This window comes from Lacerta agilis, chromosome 2 (assembly GCF_009819535.1).
Source record: "Lacerta agilis isolate rLacAgi1 chromosome 2, rLacAgi1.pri, whole genome shotgun sequence".
Taxonomy (NCBI): domain Eukaryota; kingdom Metazoa; phylum Chordata; class Lepidosauria; order Squamata; family Lacertidae; genus Lacerta; species Lacerta agilis.
Window position 1 is genome coordinate 66,521,772 of NC_046313.1, and position 23,077 is coordinate 66,544,848.

The window sequence follows — 23,077 nt, forward strand, 5'->3', positions numbered from 1 at the left end:
GGGTTGGCCATATGTACTTCTGGTTTCAATACTGTTTGTGCCTGAATTTTTTTTGGGGAGGTCACACTGCTTCATTCCCAGTCTGCATGTCCTGTAGCATCCAGCTGAAGACTTTTCATACCACATTCCTGTATGACGGGGGGGGGGGGGTTTGGCTCATTGCACTAGAGTGCCCTTCTAGACGATAATAGTGTGATAACACTGGGAAAGCATAAAAAACAACTACCGGTAATAAAGTGGAATGATGTGCCAAGCATAAATTCACTACAAAAGCACTGTTACTGTGTTTATGCCATGTTGCAGAATATACCTGCCAAAAACCTGCTCTAGTCTGCAGAGGTCCTATGTGAATCTGCCCCAAGGTGCTCACAGCTTTCTAGCCAGTAGGGCATCTTACAGCTTGGCAACTTATGAGCAGTGAGGAAAAAGAGAAATAGGGAAAGTATGCCAGGTGGCCTCTGCTCAGCAGAGGTTTTGAGCTCTAGCTTCTTGTTCCATTGCACTGCTCTTATGTGTGAGAGACAAGTGTGTGGTTCTGCATAGCTAATGCAGAAACAATGGGGGCTTTTTGAAGCTAACTGGAACTAAAAAAAATCCACTTCCAGCTTTTACTTCTCTATTGAAGCTTTCATTTATTTGTCATTCTGGGGTAACCAAGGCTAGCTCCAGGTTGGGGTGTTCTAGAGCAGGGTAAGAAACAAAGGTGGCAACCCAAGTTGTCAGATCTTGAAGTTTATCAGAGGAAGACTAGCCCAGAGGAAAACAGCTTGCCAGTGGAGAGGCTCTTAGAGGCTTCTCCGATTCCCCAGGAACATGCACAAGTCAATGTAAACAATTAGGGGCACGTGATAGGAAAGGCTAGTTGCCAGCCCAACATAAACAGCAGGTAACAATTTTTTATATGTATATGTAAATAATAGTATTGGTGCTGTGCAGAAAATCCTGTTTCTCCTTTTTGTCTGTGTACACCTGTGCCTCAGTCCTTAAGATGGAACAGGGCATGCTCACACCCAGCGCCGTGCTCCAGTGCTGCTGTCAAACAGGTAATATTGGCCAGTGACTAGGGACATAAAGTAAGGAACAACATTAGGCCTTTGTCCAGTTTAGCTCCACATCCCCATCCTTTGCCTTCTCCATCTGCCCAACAACAATCCCACACTGCACACCCACACTGTCTCTGCTTCAATACTTCTAGCCTGTTTTCTGCAATAGTTTCATTCATGCCTGATTTTGTAAGAAATAATTTTTTTAAGCTACAAACGTGGAGGTTATCAGTGGCTTTGCTCTGTGGCATCTGTAGTTCATTCCTAGTATTTGTTTCATTTGGAACCTTAAAGCCAAACTTCCCAATCCGGAGTCATGGCATCCTACAGGGATCTACAAAGCCTGATAATATCATTAGACACACATGGTTCTCAGTCTGTCATCCTTGCCAGAGAGCCAGTTATAGATTGTGGGTTCGCTGACTGCTGTGACATGTAATCTTTCTGTCTTATTGCAGATCCAGGTCATCAAGCCTGAGCTTTCACAGCCGCCAGCTGCCATGAACCACCATTGGCAGGATTGGCAGCAACAGCAGCAGATATGTTCTGTGCTTATGATAATATTTCATGCTCCTGCTAATTGTGCTGTTTTAATTGTGCATTTTATATGTGACTTTCTTTAGCAAGGTTTTATTTTAAATCTTACAAGTTAATATTTTAGTTTCCTGATCATTATGCTGCTTTGAATGTACAGTATACTTGACTTTCTTCGGTAATATTTTATTCTGGATTGTTTTATTTGATGTTTTAATGTGGGTTATATACCACTTTGAGAATTTTTTGTTAAAAATATAAAACGGTTTCTCCTGAAACCATACCCACTTCTTAATCAGGTGGCACCATCCCACTGAACAGCTGGCATCAGCTGATGAATGGGGAAAATTGATCCCTAAAGAAGCAGGACTGGACCACCCACTTTTCAGTTGCTGAACTGCAATGGTATGGCTGCATGTGCCTATTCCTCATGGGGAACTGATGTGTACAGTTGGTTCCTGCAGAAAGCAGGATTGGCTTCCCCAACATCAGTTGATGTGCAAAGAGGTCAGTCCTGCCCAGTTCAGATATGCACCCAACCCCTGCAGAAAGCAAAATTGCTGAGGTGTGGGGAGGTCAACGCTGCACTCTTCCAATGCAGGAGATTGTGGCGTTATTGCCCCTTTAAGACTGGTTTATGGGAATAGGTTAGAACATCAGAAATAATGAGCTTACATACAGCTGTCTCCCATTAAGGCTTCAATGTTGGTGTCACAAGGTAATTAGGTAGAAGAGGTAAATGCCCACCTGTCAACTATCCAACAGTATGATGGTGTCATGTGACTGACCAATGGGTTGCCCCACTCACCTGTCAAAGTTGGCCTTTAGTGTTGTGTCCAGAGAAGGATCTGGCCCACACAGTCTAAAAGGGTTGTGTTCTCACCCATATGCTAATGAAATCAGCTCTAGCTGAGGGAAGCATGGCATGGCTGTTCTTTCAATGACATGAAAAAACTAATGTGCATGTCGCATTGATTGCTTGATGACTGATAAACTGACTGAACTGCTATACTGTCCCCATGCAGCTTGAGGGTGCTTTGAAACAAGTATTAAACAATAGAGAATGAGCTTACCAGGGTCCTGGGCACGACCATCAAATTGGAGTTCCTACAGCAAGAGAGGAAGAGAAATAGATGAACTAACGTTATAATCATAGTCCCAACCTTGGGTACCAAGGGCAAGCAGCACTACGAGGGAAGGAAAGCTGCTTTTGAACTGAGCATTTCACCAAGTAGGCAGTCTGCACATTACTGGATTCCAATGGACACAAGACATGCTAGGCTCTATGGATTGTACACTGTTAAAACAAGTATGGTTGGCCACAATCTGGAAACATTAACACACAGTAGAGTGTCACACAGCTGCTGCTGAGCATAAAATCCCTGACAAACTCATGGCCCCATATCAGTTTAGACCACTCTCTCCCAACCTGGTGCCCTCCAGATGCTTTGGACTATAACTCTCATCATCTCTCATCATGGGTGATGCTGGCTAGGGCTAATGGGAGTCGTAGTCAAAAACATCTAAAGGCATAGCTGTCAAGTTTTACCTTTTCTCACGAGGAAGGCTATTCGGCATAATGGAATTTCCCTTAAAATAAGGGAGAACTTGACAGCTATGTCTAAAGGGCACCAAGTGAGGAAGGCTGCTCCACACATGGAAGTGCAGAATTGCCACAAGGTTGATTGCCGGTGACTGATAGCAAGCACCCTGTGGAAGCAAGCTAAGTACAAACCAACTGGGGATATTGAAAGTGGAACTATGCCGTACCAGACTCAGTGCCTCAGTGGAATCTTTCCCTTTCTCCTTGCTTGGCTCTTCCGTTGTGACGTAATTTCTTTCCACTCCTTTGCCCCTACAGAATGAGAAATGTGGATCAGAAGGAACTCAACATCCTTGTGGGCGTCCATCAAGGCTAATGGCAGACAAAGCAATAATCTGGATTAATCATTAAGATGAAGCTCTGCTCCACTGCAGGCAGACCAGGCTGTGTTATTATTAGGCTTAGTCATACACAAATCTGCCCAATTAACTCTGCCAGCAGCATCTATAGTGAAGGCTTTGGACAGCTGAGAGAGGCCCATTCTTGAGAGCTGCCTAGGCCTTCAGTCTCTTGCTGGCCAAGAAACTGTAGTCACCCTATTGCTTCTGATATCTTAAGGCTGGATACAGGAGTTATAAGAGCTTATCACTGAGAGTGACCAGAGGTGTGTGTATTTGACAGTGAGCACCTCACACAAGCACAGTAGAATTCAAACTTCCCTGTTTGATGAAAGAGACAGAGAGAAAAAGAGAGAGAAAACAAGATCCTATAAAGCTGTGAAACCAGGCTCAAAAATATGCAGAACAATGTCTGGTGAAACTTAAAAAGCTGGGAGGTGTGAGGAAACTCCATAGATTTCCTCACAGCCATATGGTGAGGCTTTGGTGCCCAGCATAGCTCATTATGTCTCTCTCCAAGACCAGTAGAAGCAGCAGAATGATGGCAAACGAGCAAATTTAATGAATCTGCATAAAGCATAAGGAGTGATATAATTTGTTTTCCTTAGTGCAGTTTTTGCATTGCTAAATTGGCACAGAATTTTGACAGTCTGCATTTGCTGTATATACATAAAGTTCCTGAATGTTGAACAAACTATGAAACCCACCTCCCACTATAGCAATGACATCAGCTGGGCCCTTCCAAGTAGTATGTGGTCAGTGGCTGTTATAACTCCATCTTCTTAGCTGAGATGTGCTTCAGCTCATTTCTCTACCTCCTCCAAGCCTTTGCCCCGTAAGACAGACCCTTCCAAGGGGTGGGGTGGAGTGGCTAGCTGGGGTCTCAGCCCCTGTGAAGCCTCTAGAGGGGAGCTACTGAAAAAAATCCTTCTCCCCCCCCACCCGCCCCATTTATTTTTGGAACTGTCTTGTGAAAGAGAAATCCTGAAGAAGGTTGCTCTCCAAGCAAAGATGAAAAGGGGAAGTTCTGTTGCTTTCTTCTTTTGCTTCCCCCAACATCTCAGAAATCAATTAAAAGAGCTCTCTCTCTCTCTCTCTCTCTCTGTGTGTGTGTGTGTATATGTGTATCTAAAGGACAACATACATGTTTGCACCATGTGACTAAGAGGGCACTGCTGCATACAATCAGCTACTGTATAAAAACTGAGTCCTCTTCATACTGAAAATAAAATACCTGCAATGAAAGAAATGTGATGCTGGAATATGAACCACTTTGTATTTATCGCTTCCTGTAATTTGGAAGGAAAATGTAGCCAATCTACTTTAAATTGTTTACTTGCAATGGTTCAGCATCCAGCATTTTTAAGGAAACTTGTGGAGTATTTGTTCTTTTATTTCACTCTTTAGAACCTTAAACTGCAAGCCTTTACTACTCAGAAGTAAGTCCCACTGAATTCAATGCAGCTTACACCCAGGTAACTGTGATTGCAGTCTTTATACTGCAATCTTAAGCATTTTTACTCAGAAGTAAGTCCCACTGAGTTCAATAGGGCTTACTCTCTGGTATGTGCCTGATCATTATCACAGCTTCTATTATATTACTACTACTACTACTACTACTACTACTATACCATATAGTCATAATACTTCTTAGAATTATTCCACAAATGATCTATTACTCTCTGAGGAGATCTACTTAAGGTTGAATGAAAGCCAGATACACACAGAACTACTTTTTATGCTCTTTATGAAGAAATGTGTTGAGGGGTGTGTGTACAAATGCATGTGAGAGGTATGTGACAAACTGGGTCTTTGCCCCGGGTAACAGAAAGCCTAGTTTTGGCCCTGTCCAAGTGATGCCATGAGAACCAACACTCCCCCAAGACCCACGAGGCTCTGTCATGGATAGGGGTTCTTACTTGTTCTGCAGTAGGGGCTGAGATGTCTCTCCTGGTGCTTTCCTGAAATCCAAACAACAGTGAGAGTTCTGAGAATGTACTTAACAAGCCAAAATGTTCATTGAGCTCAAGAGGGCAAGAAAAAGGTTTTGGAGGCATGCAACAGATTGTAAAAGCTCACATTTGTCAAGCTAGCAGAGAGGGCAATTGAGCATTGTCTATATTTGGTTACAAATTTGACAGGTCCCCTTCCAGAATATGCCTGGGTAACAGCCACTGCTAATGAAGATCCCACTGACATCAAAGCTGAGTCAGGAATTGATATGAAATAAGGTATGGATAGAGAGGTTTCACTGGAAACTCACCTCCAGCAGAGCCGCCAGAACAATAAACCCAAGGCAGAAAGGAGGAGCGCTCCAGTGAGCGTAAGAACCACCACGAACCAGGGATCTGGTGCCCAGTACCTCAGAGTTCTATGCAAAGTGATGGGCTCCGTGGGCACCGTCTGAAATCAAAACCACATAAATCTAGTATGCAGAACCACACAAGCTCAGGCTTGTCAGGCTCCACTTGAGAAAGCCCATCAACTCATTGGAACTTGTGGAATTATTCAAATCTAAACTTTCCCATAATTTTATCTCAATGTGTTCCTGCATCAATGTGTGGGGCTGCTCTTAACGTGTAGTAAGAGGCTACTGGCTAACTAAGCCCTTACTGACCTGTTGACAATGTTCTGAATATTTTTCCCCCAGCATGATATGCAGTGAAATAGATTTATTCCCAAGTTATGATTAATGGAGGCTGCATTCCCATGTACCCCTGTTCCAAAGGTTGTTAAAAGCATTTTCGCTTGAACCGGGAGCTGCTACTATTGACTCACAGGAATATTCTTCCAAAATATTTACCACAGCATTCTGCATCAACAGAAGCTTCCAAACCATCTTCAAGTACAACTCTTCATAGAGTGTGTTATTATGAGGATGAAGTAAAATGTCCCATACTCATGAATGCCACTCTCAACTTGGGCACTCTTGCAATTATTTCATCACATCTGCTCTGAAAAAAAAGTCCTGGAGCTGTGTGTTCTCCCTTCTCTCTGCACTGCAAATAATCAATGGATCTCTTTCAGTGACTACTCAGAAACACTGAACAGTAAAGAGGTCAAGGTGGAATCTTGCTACAGTCCATGCAATAATTGCAACTCAGCAGAGCTAGCAGCCACCCATTACTACTCTGAGATCACACAGTCACTAATTTCAATTTCTAATTCCAATGTCTACTTTCAGATGATCCAGGTGGCTTCCAAATGCTGTCAAATTCAAATTCAAGGTGTCAAATGCTGCTAAAAGGTCAAGTCACATTATGAAGGTCGCATTCACCTATAAATGGAACTTATTAAGTGACTTATTAAGCTACCATAATGCAAGCAAGCATCCTATAGCAGACACACTTCACAGCCCAGGGAAAGAGCTGTGGGTCTAGGGACACTGGTGCAAGTGTGACTACTCCTGTGAATCAGATTGACCCAAGGCTTCCTGGCAACAGCATGTCCTTATGTGCTCCCTCACCGTGGTGGTGGTGGTGCTAGTAGGCACTGTCGTGGTCCAGGGAGTCACGTAAACGAGAACGGTGGCAGTGGTGCTGAAGCGAGGTGTGCTCCCACCATCTGTCACTTCCACCAGCAGCTCAAAAGTGAGGGGGTCAAAAATGCCAGGACGGTTGTAGGAGAAGGTATTATGGAGCATACAATTTCCATTCATGCGAAAGCGCCCATTTGTGTTGCCTGAAAAAGAGGGAGGGGAGCACATCTACACTGCAAACCTTACTTATATCAGCTGTATATCACTTTAACTTGTTTTGGCTTCCTACGAAAGAATCATTGGAATTATAGTTTTGTAAGAGTGTAGGGAGGTCCGTTTGAGCTCCAAAGCCTGCTTCACATAACTACAGTTCTCGGTATTCCCTAGGACAGTGGTATAGTGGACTTCAGAATTTAAGTGCAGGTGTTCATTAATAGCTGTCATAGACTGGGGGTAGGGGATGCATTGCCATGACCCAAAGTAGAGTATTTTTTTTTTTTTTTTGCAACTGTGCTGATTTATTTATAAACACCATACAGAGCAGCAGTTCAAAGCCCAATACCAGTTTATTAGGACAAGTGTGACTGTAGTCCTATGCATAATTACCTGGGAGCGAACTCAGTGGTGCTTACTGCATAGGTTTAACTTGTAAAACACATCCGAGCTAAGATGTAACTTTTAGCTTTCCATTATGAATGCAAACAATCTAACAAAGAATTGTAACCGTTTACCTGCTAATGTGAAGTAGGAACCCTACTCAAAGAAAAAGAAAGTGGTATGTCCGCTGTGCAATTATTTTCCTCGTTCTCTGACCTCCTCCACGGTGATTTGTCAAATTGAAAGCCTCATTATCACCTAGTCCACTTGGCAGAGCAATGAGAACCAGTCAGTTATTCCTGGCACTCTGGGAGGCTGTGCCATTGCTCCAGCTCTGAAAGAAGCTTCAGAACTATGCATTCCCTCCTTCTCTACACCAGTGACCTGAGGAGGAAGGACTATTAAACCTGCTTAAGTGTATGGCGCGCAATCAGAATTTGCCATCAGAAATACAACCTAGAGTAGTCTCTTGCCGCCCTCTTTGCATAGGCTTGCACTCTCAGGCAGACCTTCCCATGTTTTCTGCTACTTCAGTTCTGCCTTGAGAGTTCCAACTTCAGCACACCATTAAGCTCCTGCTTTCCAGCACATACATACATCCTTCCACTGACGGCTATCTAGTTCAAACAGTAGCCCATATCTGCTAAATCCACCCCTGTCCTTCAGCAGCTTTACTCAAGAGTTGAAACCAAAGAATGTCACAGTTTAGGGCAGCCTCTTTGTAGCCTATTCCCTAGTGCTCTGCCTCAGCCATTCCATACCTCCAACAATCCTGTAGGCGAGTTCACTTCGTTCATTCTTTTCCATGCATTGCAGATTAGTGACACACGTAGTACTTGTGGAAAGTATGAAACTTTGATAAAAGGGTGGATCACACACAGGGGGCTCATCATTTATATCCTAGGAGCAAGGAAAGGGGTTGTGTTTATCAGCACAGAAGTCCTGGAAAGGATTGTTCCCAAACTCCCATCTCCCATTTGCAATTACCACCGGTGCTCCAAGAAACAAGGTTCCATGCAGGGACCCCCTTCACGTGCTGGGCTTCTCACATTGCCCAATATGTTAAGACGCGATTATAACCCATGCTTTTGCAGTGTTCTGTGTGAACCGAGCAACAGCCAAAAGATGACATAGAGCAGGTGTCTACAGAACACAGCACTTGATTTTGGCAGGAAAGGGTTTATTTTCTGCAATTTCATTTCCCAAAGTTCATTTCAGATTCTGCTCTGAGCCAATGAAATAATAATTTAATATCTTGAATGCTAGGGCCTTGGTGAGTTGATCATTTCATTACCCATAGAACTACCCATTGGCACCAAGGGGAGCTTCCCTTTTGGGGCAAAAAGCTGTTTTGAGAACCATTGATATCCATTAGGAATAAGACTCAGGAAGAAACAGTTAAGCAACTTTCACTGTATACCGAGGTCAGGATCCTGAGCAGGCTGTTAACAGCTGCTGTATGTACTGTAGTTTTATTTTTATTTTATTTAAAAAATTTTTTTTCAGTTTTTCAAATTTTCAATAATAACCATCAAATACACTGGGGAACAATTTTTTTTCCATTTTCTGTTACATGAGATTTTTCAACTGTTCTTATACAGGTATGTTCTTTCAATGCTGATTTCAAATCTGAATTTGGTTTTGTTCTGTAAGCTCTAGTTTTTTTGCAATTCATATTTTTCACTTTTTACCATAATCTTTGTTTTTCACAATGCAAGAATTCATTATTTTATTAAACACATAACCAAAGTAGTACAATGTGAGTATAAATGTAAGTGACTTATATAGCATTGAACCTGACATGTATAGCATTGAAAATGACATGTATATCTATGTACAGTTGGAGGCATGCAAAAAAATGTATTCCCTTGGGATACACAGTATCTGCAAGCTGTTCTTCAGGTAAGAATTTGCACTTGTAGCTCTTGCGTTTGTGGACTTGCACAGGGGATTCTCGTTTGATGGTCCAACAGTAGTCTGACATCATAGTTTTGTCCCATCGCCCTTGATAACGCTCTTCCATTGTCTTCAGGTCTTGATGGAAGTGCTCTCCCTGTTCACACTCCATTTCCTGAACAGTTACCTAGAACAATTCCCCGAAAACCTTGGAGCAGTCAGTCACATTGTACTACTTTGGCTATGTGTTTAATAAAATATTGAATTCTTGCATTAAAAACAAAGATTATGGCGAAAAGTGAAAAACTAGAGCTTACAGAACAAAACCGACTTCAGATTTGAAATCAGCACGTTGAAATTAGGTTAGAACAACTGCAGGTGTCAATGCAACAAAAATTTTGTTCCTCAGTGATATGATTACATACACAATTATTTATACTTCCCTACTCCCCTTGGTTTTTTATACAAACATTTTCAAACTGCATCTCCTCCTTAACTCCTTTTATTTATTACTGTCTATATTTCTTCCAAGGTCACCTTTTAACTGCTAGATTTTACATTAATCCTGCTAAGGTATTTAATTGTTTACAATATTTTTTTTGATAATCCACCTATCTCCCCCATTTTTTACTGAAGATTCTTTCTTGCTGTATGTAGTTTTAAAAGATTCATGTGACACCAAACTACTCATATGAAGTCCCCTGTAGTTCAAGTGTTCGTTACAAGCACCTACAGCCATTCAATAGCTTTCTCTGCCCTCCCTGCTACAGCTCCTCACTCCCTCAGATTCCAAAGTATTGCTCCTAAATGATTGTCTTCTTATAGATATGGTCAGGTATTCAGTGCCAGATTTAGATATAAGCTAAACAAGCTATAGCTTAGGGCCCCACTCTCTGGGGGGGCCCCAAAAAATTTAAAGGAAAAAACTGGATGTACATTTCCAAAATATAAGATAAAAAACATATAAAATAAAACCTATTAGTTCCATAAGTTACCATATAGCATATATTCAACACAAAAAACAGCGACAATTTGTTGTTGACAAAAGACACTGGACATATAAAGGGCCCCATTAGTTGCAGTGGCTTAGGGCCTCATCAAATCTAAATCCAGCCCTGCGGGTATTATGTGGCACTTGTAAAAAGTGCCAATTCTGCCAGTCAAAGTGGTTGAGTGGACACATGTGGGGTAAGGTGATCTCGTAGGTGACCTAGTCCCACTCAAAGCTTTGCAACAACCTCACTCTACTCATCCACCTCCCAAGTCCAGTTACCTGTACATTAATGGTGATGTTACACAGACTCGTCTTCGACGATTCAGGCTTTACGTCATTATCAAGGTCCCTTAGGTGGATGACCAAATGATATGATTTCTGCTTTTCATAATCCAGTGGCCCCAACACATAGAGCTCACCTGTGCCACAAAGACAAAATTGTGCATTTATACTACTTTGTAATAACAGCCGCCCACCCCCAGGTCCATATTTACAACTGCCAAAGCTGAATCCCCACTTGCATTCTTCCACCCCCTTGATGTGAGTATGGTAGGTACTTAAAAGGGTGCTAAACGATGTGCTTGAGATTATATTGAATATGGGCCTCGGGAAAGTAGAAGGCAAAGTGTTGGGCCATTATTCCCTAGCAAAATCCTCTAGGCTGAGGGAATCAGTCCCAATCTGGGTGAGTGTGAGAGGGAGGAACCTTCATCTGAAGCAAAATGCAAGAAAGCCCAGTTAAGTCAAGAGCTGAAGAATAAACCTAGACAAGTGGTGTGTCATATAAAACCAGGGAAGTGGGGCTAAGAGCAGGTGACATCAGTTTACCTGGATACGTCATACAGGATTCCAACCCCTTTCCTTACCTGAGCGACGGCCAATGTAGAAAACAGAGTCCTCTGAACCCAGGATGCTGTATATGATGTTGTGGAAAGGCCAGTCTCGGTCAGTGCCATTGATGCTGCCAATGAAGTATCCAAAGCCTACATTCTCTGGGACGCTAAAGAATCGCCTTGAGCACTCTGGTTCATATTCATTCACTCGGCTTACTGTCACCAACACACGCACTGTGGCTGCAGGGGACAGAAACAAATCTGAGAAGCCTGGGTGACTAGGGACACTTCCAGACTCACTATTTTACAGGCGAGATTCAATCACATACTGGAAAATTCAAGCTGCACAACTACAGTTCAGTTGGTGCTCTTGCACAACACCCCCACCCCACCCCCGGGGAAAAAAACCCAGATTTTTTTGTGGTAAGGAAAGTGATGTGGAAATGCACTGGGAATTATGGGATAAATACTGCCTGATACGACATCATATAACCTCCCCATTAAAAAAAACCCAGGGAGAATACTCAAGGAAGTGGATGTCATAGCAACTCCCCACATAATTTGTACAAACCAATCAGGATGAATGCTCAATAAATATGGAAGCAATCTCGAGCTTCAGCAGGCATTGGCTAAGCATTGGCTAGGAACTGAGAAACCAGCCTACATAACCATTAGCAAGATGCCCGGTTCAAATTGTACATGATAGCTGCAGGCTTGCAGGTTCCAACTTTAATTAAAACCCAGTTACAGTGGTACCTCAGGTTACAAACACCTTGGGTTACAAATACTTCGGGTTACAGACTCCGCTAACCCAGAAATAGCACCTTGGGTTAAGAACTTTACCTCAGGATGAGAACAGAAATCGCGCGCTGGTGCAACCTGATGATACTGAATATTTGTTATGAGAAAAGAAAATTAAAAAAAAAAAAATTTTTTTAAAGAAGAAAGAAATCGTGCACCACCGGCACGCCGGCAGTGGCAGGCCCCATTAGCTAAAGTGGTACCTCAGGTTAAGAATGGTTTCAGGTTAAGAACGGACCTCCGGAACGAATTAAGTTCGTAACCAGAGGTACCACTGTACATGTAACCAGAGGAAGTGGGGTCTGATTTTTCAAGCAAGAGGGATGTGTGAACAGAGCACTCCATAGGCCTACCTGTCACTTACCTCCCTGTAGCCTCTCTTGTCAGGGTCTTTTGCCGCAGCTGGGAGGTAGCCCTTGCGTAGAGGTGCTCAATACAAAAACCCCACACACATATACCTACCCCATTCACTTTAAATATGATTGGGGCAGATCCAGGTTTAAACCAATAGGTCACCACCCTCGTGTGTAGTTTTAATTATTTAATTATTTGGTGATGGGCAGGGCCAGAATCTGGTGCAGTATGCTCTCACAACCATCCAGTCAAAGAGCTCACTGTTTTGTTCTCACAACCTGCCACCGTGACCCTCATCTAGCCAGTTTATACACTTATATATTCAATGTTTGCAATTATTAGACTGTCTATGAACCCATTGTGGATACCACATTTCTCTGCACATTCATTTTGACTGTTTTTAAAAATCCAGAAAATTTTCCGTACAATTCTCATGTTTGTGTTCTTTAATTATTTCCATTTTATTGGATGTTTGTCAGTTTGCTATTTGTAGTGTGAAGTATGTGTCCCTTTGAGGGTGGTCCGTGCTGGGCTTTCTGTTTGATCCTCTGTTTATTTTTTGACACAGACCACATGCAGTTGTTGCTTGTCCATGACAAATTTGTTTAGTAACAGTCTGCCTTCATGTACCACAGAAGAAGTTTGTGGGACTTCTTCTAAGGTCAAATCAGCCAAGAACTGTAGTACATGACTGCAGTCAACAGCCCTGTAGTATATGACTTACATTTTCTCTATCAAGAAATATCAACACAAGTCATTATTATCTTCTTGATGCTATTGATAAAAGTATGATTATTTGTCAACCAGCCACAACTATAAGGGCAGATGATTTGCAGAATTTCTACAGCTACTTTGAAAGTTTCCCTTATTGTTTAGCCATGACTTTTATGGTATACAATAATTGGTGGTTCTTAGTTGTCTGTGACTTGATTTAACTGTCAGGTGTCCTTTACCTTTTTTTTTTATCTCCCTGTACACCCAGGACACAATCCAATCAACAATAAGCACACTGATTTCAATGCAGGGTGGCAGGCATAGTCTTATGTCATGTTCATTGAATTCAATCAAACTTGAAATACTTTGGTTGGATGGCACCTTTGGTTTTCAGTGGTAACCCGTTAACAAAGTTCATTGTTGAGCTACTACCTGGTTTGTTTTCAGTCAGGGTTTTACAAATTTTTCATTAACCAACGTGGTCAGGCAACTAAAATGTTCAACCTGGAGGCCTCTTCCAACATGTTTTCCTCATTGGAATGCTTTTGAAGGCACATGGAAAATGTAACAGAAGGATTGGTCACTGTCTCAGTATTTGCTGTTCTCTGTAGGGTTGTGGCAAATCAATGTTCACTACACTTTGTTGCCTCTCCAGGCTTGTGCAGAAGTGGAATGTGGATTGCAGCTTAGCACAAACACATCCTTTCCCTGTTCAAACATCCCCAAAGGAAGAGATTGTTTGCAAACCTGTTTCTTTATTCCAAGCAGATGGCTGTATCAAGATGGACCCACAATATGGGTGGCAAAGTCAGGTGAGGTGGTGTGGAGAGGCTGCTCTTAAGAACAGAGCAAAATGGTACAATCAAGGCTGTGTATGTTCTGTGATTCCACTTTTGCACTAAAGAAGCGCAGAATGTGGTACTGGGCTCAGAAATTAGCATCTTAAGGCTCTTACAGCACCAGCCTAACTATGTCTACACAGAGGTAAGTCCTATTAAATTCAGTAGGGCTTACTCCTGGGTAAATGAGGTTAGGATTGCTGCCTTAGATTTTTTATTTATTTTTTTATTTTTAATTAAGGGAGAGCAAGCCAATCCAGGAGAGATCTTGCTGAAGTTCTCATTCCCCATAACCTTCTGTGTTCAGCATCAAGAGAAGACCAAACCCAAATAGCATTTGATTGACAGAGCAGTACGCACTGTTTTGTGGAGGACTTCCATCATCAGTCACTAGAATGGTGGCTTGGTACAGGAAGTTAAGGCTGGCCATAGCTTCGGAGTCATAGTCCAAAGTGGTGTTCACCTGCCAGGACCCAAGGACAGAAAGGTCAGGGCCTTATGGGCACATTAAACTAACAGCATCCTCTGCCAAGGGGAGATGCTTACTAGTCTGGGAAAATGGTAAACTCATTGTTAATTAGAGTTACAATACTCATGATCTCTCAGGTACCCAGAAGTGACTGAATTGGAATTAAGCAGTACCGAGTCACATTTTGCCCTAAATTCTGCCAAAACTGAGAGGATGGCTAGGTATATTGGAAGCTACTCAACCCTTAAGCCTTGCCCACTCTCCCCACTCCCTCTCCTTCTCCCTAACATATCCGATGAAAGAAATGTCCATTCCAAGGGCTTACCTGTAGTGCTGAGTGCCTCATTTGGAAGCTATAGGGAGGGCTCTGGCTGCCCTCCATTATTTCATAGTGAAGCCTACCGCTTCCACTCTCTACATCATTACAAGACAGAGTCCACAGTGTCGTCCCAATGGAGGTCGTCTCTGGTATCTCAGTCCTAGGATTAAGCAGCAATAGCCACAAAGAGTAAAAGATACAGAAGGATAGAAATGGTGAAAGGAGAGAAAGATATCCTCCTCATCCCCCCTTTGCCTATGTTTCTCAATAACCTCTCTTACAACAGATCACTGTTGGCAAGAAAAACAGAAGCAAAAGCATGTCAAGGCTTCTCCATAGGGCTACTGTTCTGTCAGTGGAAAGAAGACAATTCTTGTGCTCTGATTGCTCTGACTCATTAGCCCTTAAGATCGTTCTTACTTCTGGATCGGGGTGGGAGACCTGTGGCCCTTCCAGATGTTGCTGATCTTCAACACTCCTCATCCCTGTCTGGGGTTGATAGCAGCTGGGGCCAAATCACATCTGGAGGGCCACAAGTTCCCACCACCGCTCTAGACCCAATTCTCCTCTCAGAGGCATGGTTAATATCCATGGATCCTCTTAAACCCTAAATACTGCTATACCCTGCTGTGTATAGCAGGTAGGGTTAAAGGTAAAGGGACCCCTGACCATCAGGTCCAGTCGTGTCCGACTCTGGGGTTGCGGCGCTCATCTCGCTCTATAGGCCAAGGGAGCCGGCGTTTGTCCGCAGACAGCTTCCGGGTCATGTGGCCAGCATGACAAAGCCGCTTCTGGCAAACCAGAGCAGTGCACGGAAACGCCGTTTACCTTCCCGCTGGAGCGGTCCCTATTTATCTACTTGCACTTTGACGTGCTTTCGAACTGCTAGGTGGGCAGGTAGGGAGAGACCCTCAAACTCTATATTTCTTTTACTTGCTCAAGCTTGAGTAAGATCCTTTTGCTCTATGGAGACTTACACAATTACAGCAGGGGTGCACAGAGGTCCTTGCAGGTTCTGCTGCTTTACTGTAATGTTGACGGTGATGGTGGCTTTATCTGTGGGATGCAGCATGTTGTAGGCTTCCACCACGAGCAGGGTTTCAGTTAATTCTGGATAGCGTCTCAGATTTAGCTCATATGTGTTCCTGATTATGCCTGTGTCTGCATGCAAGCAAGAGATAGGCTGTGATCACTCAGCTCCTTGAGAGCAAGATGGCTGACATAGTTTGAAGACCATTGTTGATGACCACCATAGAAGGTCCAGCCCTCCCTGAGGCTGTGTGGGTTCCATGCCACATCCCTGGATTCTCCTTACCTGGTTCAATGGTGAAATGACTTGTGGGCAGAGAGGAGATGATCCGGTAAAGCACATTTTCCCCACTGGCATTGACTTTTACAATAGGCTGGAGGGGAATTGAGTTTTCTGATACCGATATTGCTAATGATGACTCCCTAAATCATGAAGAAAAGAGTGTAAGCCCCAGGTGCTATAAGCCACCCCATCTACTCATAGTTGAATATACTTGTTTTGGGATAATATAGGAAGCAGAGCATTAACAGGACAACAAGGACTTCTAGAGTCATGTTGAAAAATAGGAAAGTGAGTTATGGCTGCTCCATGCAACTCCAACAATATGTGTGGCATAAAAGGGAGGAAAGAGAAAAACACACCTGAATGTCCTCCTTGCTTCCTTCAAATAATTTGACACAGTGTGATGGCCCAGTCCCCAATATAACGGTGGCTGGTGGTGTTTCAGAGAAGCTGACACTCCTCACTGCTCATGTTGTGCTGCCCAGGCCCATGGGACAGAGGAGACAGTAAACCTGTCCTGACACTAGAGGGGATTCTGCACAGCTCCCTTATAGCAAGTGAATAATCTCTCATAATTCAGTTTCTGCTCTCAAATCCAGATCATCTGTTGCATTCCCTCTACCACCAGGGATTGGCAGCCACTAGTCAGCAATAGCCTCTCTGGCATGGAACCTGAAGGGATGTGGGTGGGGAAAGTGACACTGTTTGTCTACTCGAAAGGCTGTCAGAGCTAGGGCTTTCCTTCTCTGGTACAAGTTAATGAGAGGGGAAGTGGATGAGTCCCACATGTGCCCTGGACTGGGGAAGCCCAGATCAGTAGCCTCATGCCCTGGCTCAAATCTCTGATGGCCTGAAGGTACATTCATCACATCAAAAGTGACTGCTTTGAGAGGAGGCGATATTATAGAGGTGCCAACAAAGCACTATTTTAATCCTTTGCAGTGTCACAGAAGTGCAGCTCTCAGGTCAAGTGTGACCAGACATGATCTGGGAGCAATGCTCCAGCACACTCTACTCTGTGGTAAGTTTCTTAAGCACACCTTTCTTATGATATTGCATAACCACCAGGGGTGGCAGAACATATTGGAGCAAGTAGCCCATGCCTTAAGTCTATGCTGTGGGGAACTTGGAGCCCAAGAGCCTTTGTATCCTTCTCTCCGCTGTTTATTCCTAAAAGTGCCCTGTACCAGCATATCATAAAATATTGGGACGGCATATAACCATATAACACCATTAAAAACAACATAGTGACAACTCAACTCACGTGAAATTGACTTGCTTGTGGTAAACAGGCAGCACCTTCACTGCCAGAGGCCTGCGGCAGCTTCTCCCACCACTGTCCGTTACCACAATGACCATTGAGAACGTCTGCAAGGAGAAAAGCATGGCGTAAATTTACAAGCAGGAGGGATAGGTCTAGTCAAAAGCAAGCTCTTAGTATGTCTGGGTCCAAGAGACCTAGGGAGGGAAGACTGAAGTGCCACAGAAGCCCCAGGAACAGGAAGGCACAGTACCTTGAAATGGAGAATGTCATGTTTTGTCCCTCCTGCCTTATCATACCAAGAACTGGTTGAGTCAGCTTTCTCAAGCACTATGCTTTTAGTTACAGTTCTGCATGAGAAGCAGAAGCCTGCTGCATGGTTTTTCCCTCCATAAACCATTGTGTGTGGGTGGTTTTTTTTAGCATCATCTGTGCGGCCCCATCCAAATGATGCCTTTTAATGAAAAGAGGACCTGGGGACAGGGAGGTGGGAGTCACAGGGATAGGAGGAAACGTCTGGTGAGACAAAGATCCACACCATACATTTAAAACACATCCAATGCATATTTGGATGTGCAGGTTGTACTCTGAAGAATCCTGAGAACTGTAGTTTCTCCTTCACTGTGCTACAGTTCCCAGCCCCCCTAACAAACTACAGAACACTTTTGAAAGGGGACAGAGCTGGGGAGTGACATGTTATAAGGACAGTGACATTGGCACAACATATGCACATGTACAGTAAGCAATGGAACACACCTTGCCAGCTTGCTCACGACTGAAACCCATGGCAGGTGCCAGTACTCTTCCATCTCCAGTCATGATGAAAGGCAGAGAGGCATTCTCTATGGCGAACTGTATAAAAAGAAAATAAAGTTGGCTGGGGAAATTGTTTCTTTATTTGTTTTTAAAGAAAATCTCACCCCCTAAGACTTACATCCAAAATTGCTATCTCCTCCTCTGCCTGGGGCACTGTTAGAATATGCCACCTCCCAAATTCTCAAGCCTTCTCTCCATGGCCAGACACACTACCCGAAAATTTCCTTTGCAAGACACTGTAAGACACTGTATAGTCCACGACTATAGTCCTTATTTATTCAAAAGCATTTATTTAAGAATAGTTTATAATGGTTTTATTTTTACTTTTTTAAGTCTCCCAACATTCCTGCTTTCCCTGCAACAAAGGTGCTTACAGTCAAGTTGCCTGTGCCTTCCCTCTTCAGTACAATTTGGTAGATGAACTCTCCAGGGCCAACATCCTCTGAAACACCTACTGGGTTCTCTCCTGCAGCAGTAAAAGAGATGGAAGCAGTCAGACTCTTGCCCTAGTTAGAACCTGCCCCTTTGACAGCAATGGAGCCCTCTGCAGGCTAAGCTTCCCACTGGCATGGGCAGCCCCAGAGTCCCTTCTTCTAGCACTGGCAAGTCTGCTATTCAAATCTGCCTCCCCGTGGTTGAGAAAAACAGCATCCTCCTTTGCCATGCAGGATCTGCTCCATGTTGCTGGAGAACTCACTGCCTCTCAGTGCCTGGTGGCGACACCACCACCCCTACCCTCACCACACCGCAGTACAGTACCATATTAAAACTTTTCTCACCATGGCACCCTTGTCTTAGGGCCTTAGGATGAAATACCAGGGCTATTGTGACAGCCTTACCTATGTATTCAGGTCCGCTGCCACACTCCAATCTGTCTGCTGCAATGACTCGAATGAAGAGCTTAACTTCAACTGACATGCCACTTGGGCAACTTGCACTGAATGTCAAAACATACTGATTCACCCGTCTAGCATCCAGGGCAGCACTGGGACTAAGGCTCACCTGGAAGCCAAAAGAAAGAATCTCAGCATGTGCTGCACCTCTCTTCCACATGTTCAATCCTGTTGAACAGCCCAGTGTTGATGATGCCATGGGCACCAATCAATAGATGTCCATATGCCAGATAGGTGCCCAGGTACCAGGCAGGAGTACGTGGCGTGTTGGAATGGCCTAATTAAAGTAGCAGCAGCAACTAAAAGTCTCCCCCTTAGCATCCGTCGGTAACATTTGGGGAGTAGTTTTGCATACTTGTGGAAAGGAAAACAGCTAATTGCTGCTGCTTCATATTGTCCTAATGTAGGCACCAATGCAGCGAAACAGGTATGAAACAGTTTTACATTTGTAGGGAAGACATGCTCTATGCTTCTGCATACTAGTTATGTATTTACATACATTAAAAATCAGGTTACATTTGCTGAACAAAAGCTGTATTCCGTGGCACAATACTGGTTAACAAAAATGACACTTAACCTGTTTGATTCTTCTACGTATGTTTAATTAATAGAATTTATTAAATACTCTAGTCCCACAAGAGGCTAGTTCATCTTGATTGGATTGAAATTTCTGGCATGCAGGACAACAGCATTGTTGACTCACTAGTCCCAGTTCAAAAATGTCCACTAAAATGTGTTTTAAAATGCCACAGAGGGCAAAAGTCCCTGTACTCTCCCCTTGCATACACACACACACACACGGAATTGACTACAAATGTACAGGTCTATTGTACCTCATAGGTATCAGGGGATACAAAATTTGGCTGATTGAAAAAAGATGTGGTGGGGCTTGTGGTCTTCAGATTTACTGTGGGTGGATCGCTGGAGTCTGTACAGTTGCCGGTGAAGTTGGCCACAGTTGTGCCTGGTGTCAAGCTGTCTTCCAGCACCACAGTGTCTGGGATGCCCTCAATCACTGTAACAGAGACAGAGACAGCAATGAGAGTAATGGTCCCATGGCACCATTGACTACAGCAGAGTAAAGCCCCTTTTGATAAGCATGCATACGACATGGGTAATTTCCATGTTTCTGAAATACAGGCAGCTTGCTTTCATAAATGAATAGTAAAATCATAGAACTGTAAGAGTTGGAAGGGACCCTGAGGGTCATTAGGTCCAACCTCCTGCAATGCAAGAATTGCGATATGGCTCCAAGAACAACTCAGGTAAAATGTCATAAACAAGGCTGATAAAAGAAAGAGAGAAGAAAGCAGATTTGCAAGACACCCAAAAATGGAGGGTGAACGAGCAACAGTTACAGATCCTAACAGCACTGATAGTGATCATTCAGCAAACATCAGTAAACTGATGCCCTGTTATGTTCTCAGTAGCGGTTTGGAATTGGGCTGTTCATGCATTGTTATTGCTGCGTATTCATTGTTAATTGGTTATGCCAACTCTTTTAACTAACTGTATAAAGGAATATTTATTATTATTATTATTATTATTCATTCAACTCCAGAGCAATTACAGTCTGTCTCTTCTCATCTATAGTGAAGATCTGGCTGCCTAAGAGCAGCCCCTGTTCAAAGGCTTCCTAGGGTACTACAATATTATGTTTGCAGGAGAGAGGCTGCCTTGCTCTGACCATAGGCAGCTTCCCCCACAGTGTATCGTCACAGCACTTTAGGCACCCAGGTGTCTGTATGCCCATCTGGAGGGGCATGTGTTCAAACATACACGCTTGGCTATAACCCATGTTTGCCTGCATTAAGAACAGCCGACTTTGTTTTAACAGCTGTTGTGCATCAAAGCCTGCTTTTGCACTGCATAGGGTGATCTTCCTTCCCCTGCCACTGGTCATAGGTCTGTTAGGTAGGGAAGTGCTGAGGTTTCCTCTCCTTACCTACGTCTCCGATGGCTGGATCTAGAGCAGTGGGGTGGGGGGTGGGGAAACACAAGAGAAAATACTGTTATTATCTACCAGACATTCAGTTCAATTAGTGAGCAGACATTCCCTCAGAAAACATACTCCCCCAACCAAAAGCAAAGGAGCCTGGGGTTCCCAGATGTTGAAAGAGAGAACTGAGGAAGAGGCAGGTTGTCATATGGAATAAAAAGCTCTGCCTATGGAAATGCCACCTTCTACCTGTTCTCCTTTGCTCCTGGAAGTAATCATGCATATTTCTGTTTCAGAGAGTACTTAGGCAAACGCATGGACCAATCTCCTCAGAGGGAAGGATTGGGAAACCTTTGACGAACTGAGCTGTGGTAATGCTCTTATGGCATCTACGGCTGCCAACTCTTCCCCAGAGCCATGTGCTCAACACAAACCACCCACCCACTAGCTGCTATTCTTCCAAAAACACAATAATTTCTGGCCATGGATAACTCATGCTATGTCTAGGTTGACCTTGACTAGCCAAAAGTCAACTATAACATTTTGTGGTTGAGCTGTGACTTTTAATAATACATTGTAAATGGTTGTAACCTGCCCAGGGGCCTCAGGTGAAAAGCTGGCCAATACTAAAAACAACAACAACAACCACAACAACCACCCATAGGGACACCAATTCTCCAGTTTCTTGGTTCCCATGTCCTAACAGCGAAATCTAATTTGGGAACAGGGATCCTCCACTGAACAGATATGGAGCAGGAGCTTCATGCATGATGGAGCTGAGATCCCCATAACTCTTACCTATAGTACAGATGCTGAGGAGCAATGTGAGATGCAAGGGCCACCCTGGTTCCATTTTGCAAGGACGCTCCAGTCCAGCCTGTGTTCTGTGCCTTTGTCTCTTTAAGTTGCCAGGTTGGGTTGCTAAGGACACCGGGCGGGGCAGAGCCGGGCACAGCGAGGCTCAGCTCAGTTATGGGAATTGCCCAGCCCTTCTCAACACATAGTGAGGAAAACATTTTTTAAAAAGAAGAAGAAGAAAAGAAACCTTGAGGCTATGAGTCTGCCCTGGAAAGCACAAAGAGAAAGAGACTGAGGGCTCATCCATACTTACCCTTGCTCTGCATCATCTAGTCCAAACAGGCTTTTTTTCTCGTTGGCTTTCAAGTGACCTCTTCATTGAGAATTCAGCCAAATTTGTTTCCACAAACATTAGACGACATTGACTATTTGTTTGTGGGGAGGCCCAAGAACATTGCACCAAGTGTTCTTCCATACCTCTCAATGCATTTTCCTGTCACTTTATCCCCAGAAGTCTGGTTTTGGGGGACAATTCTTGTTTTGGTGCATGAGTGCCAAATCCACTTTGATTGTGCAGCCTTAATTTGCCAGTAAGTGACCGAATCTCACCCACCCCAAAAATGCCTTTCCAGCAAAATGGATTTCGTGGCATGGAAGCAGAACAGGGTTGCTTTCAGACAGCCGCATAATCTGCAAGCGGTTCATTGGCAACAGATTACAGCATGGGAAATGATATAATCCAGGAAATGACAGATCTGGATTATTATTTCTTTTCCCCCGGTGGTGGGGGTAATGTCTTGTGGATGCTGCAAAAGGGGGGGGCAAGAATAAGGATAAACGCAGCATTCCGGGTGTCACAAGAGGCAGCCCCTGAAGCCTAAAAGGGAGACACGAAGCCCATTTCTCCTGCAAGAGTTTTCCGAGGGAAAAAGGGGGTTTGAACAACAGATCCCTAGGAAAGGACACGGTGGAGGTCGGGGCCTGTCGCATCGACTTGTGCTGGGCCTCCACCTACTGCGGCCACAAGGGCGCAGCCTTGCCTCATGCTGCCCTAGTTCGCGCGTGCATTTTCGAAACAAAACAGCGGCGGCCCGCGGCCAGGGAGGCAACCCCGTCGCCTGGTGGGCGGCGTCGTCCCCCGCGAAGTCTTCCTTGCCACTCGCTCGTGCCCGCGCCTCATCCACCCTGTGCCCACCAGAACGGCGAGGCAGGTCTGAGGAAGCGCATAGGACAGGAGATATATAAC

At 44.0% G+C, this 23,077-nt stretch overlaps 1 protein-coding gene across 1 annotated transcript; it reads right to left on the minus strand.

Moving 5' to 3' along the window:
* Positions 1-679: 679 nt before the first annotated feature.
* CDHR4 (cadherin related family member 4) lies at positions 680-21,976 on the minus strand. The gene is made up of 20 exons (XM_033140532.1): positions 21,832-21,976; positions 21,040-21,060; positions 19,928-20,109; positions 19,041-19,203; positions 18,576-18,667; positions 18,142-18,237; positions 17,389-17,492; positions 16,128-16,264; positions 15,790-15,973; positions 14,819-14,972; positions 14,385-14,487; positions 11,350-11,556; positions 10,763-10,902; positions 8,355-8,493; positions 6,985-7,199; positions 5,782-5,921; positions 5,438-5,479; positions 3,348-3,432; positions 2,651-2,684; positions 680-1,060 (listed from the first exon to the last, which is right to left on the minus strand). The coding sequence occupies exons 1-20, from the start codon at positions 21,884-21,886 to the stop codon at positions 1,005-1,007; spliced, it is 2,349 nt and encodes a 782-aa protein (XP_032996423.1). The 5' UTR covers positions 21,887-21,976; the 3' UTR covers positions 680-1,004.
* Positions 21,977-23,077: the final 1,101 nt, after the last annotated feature.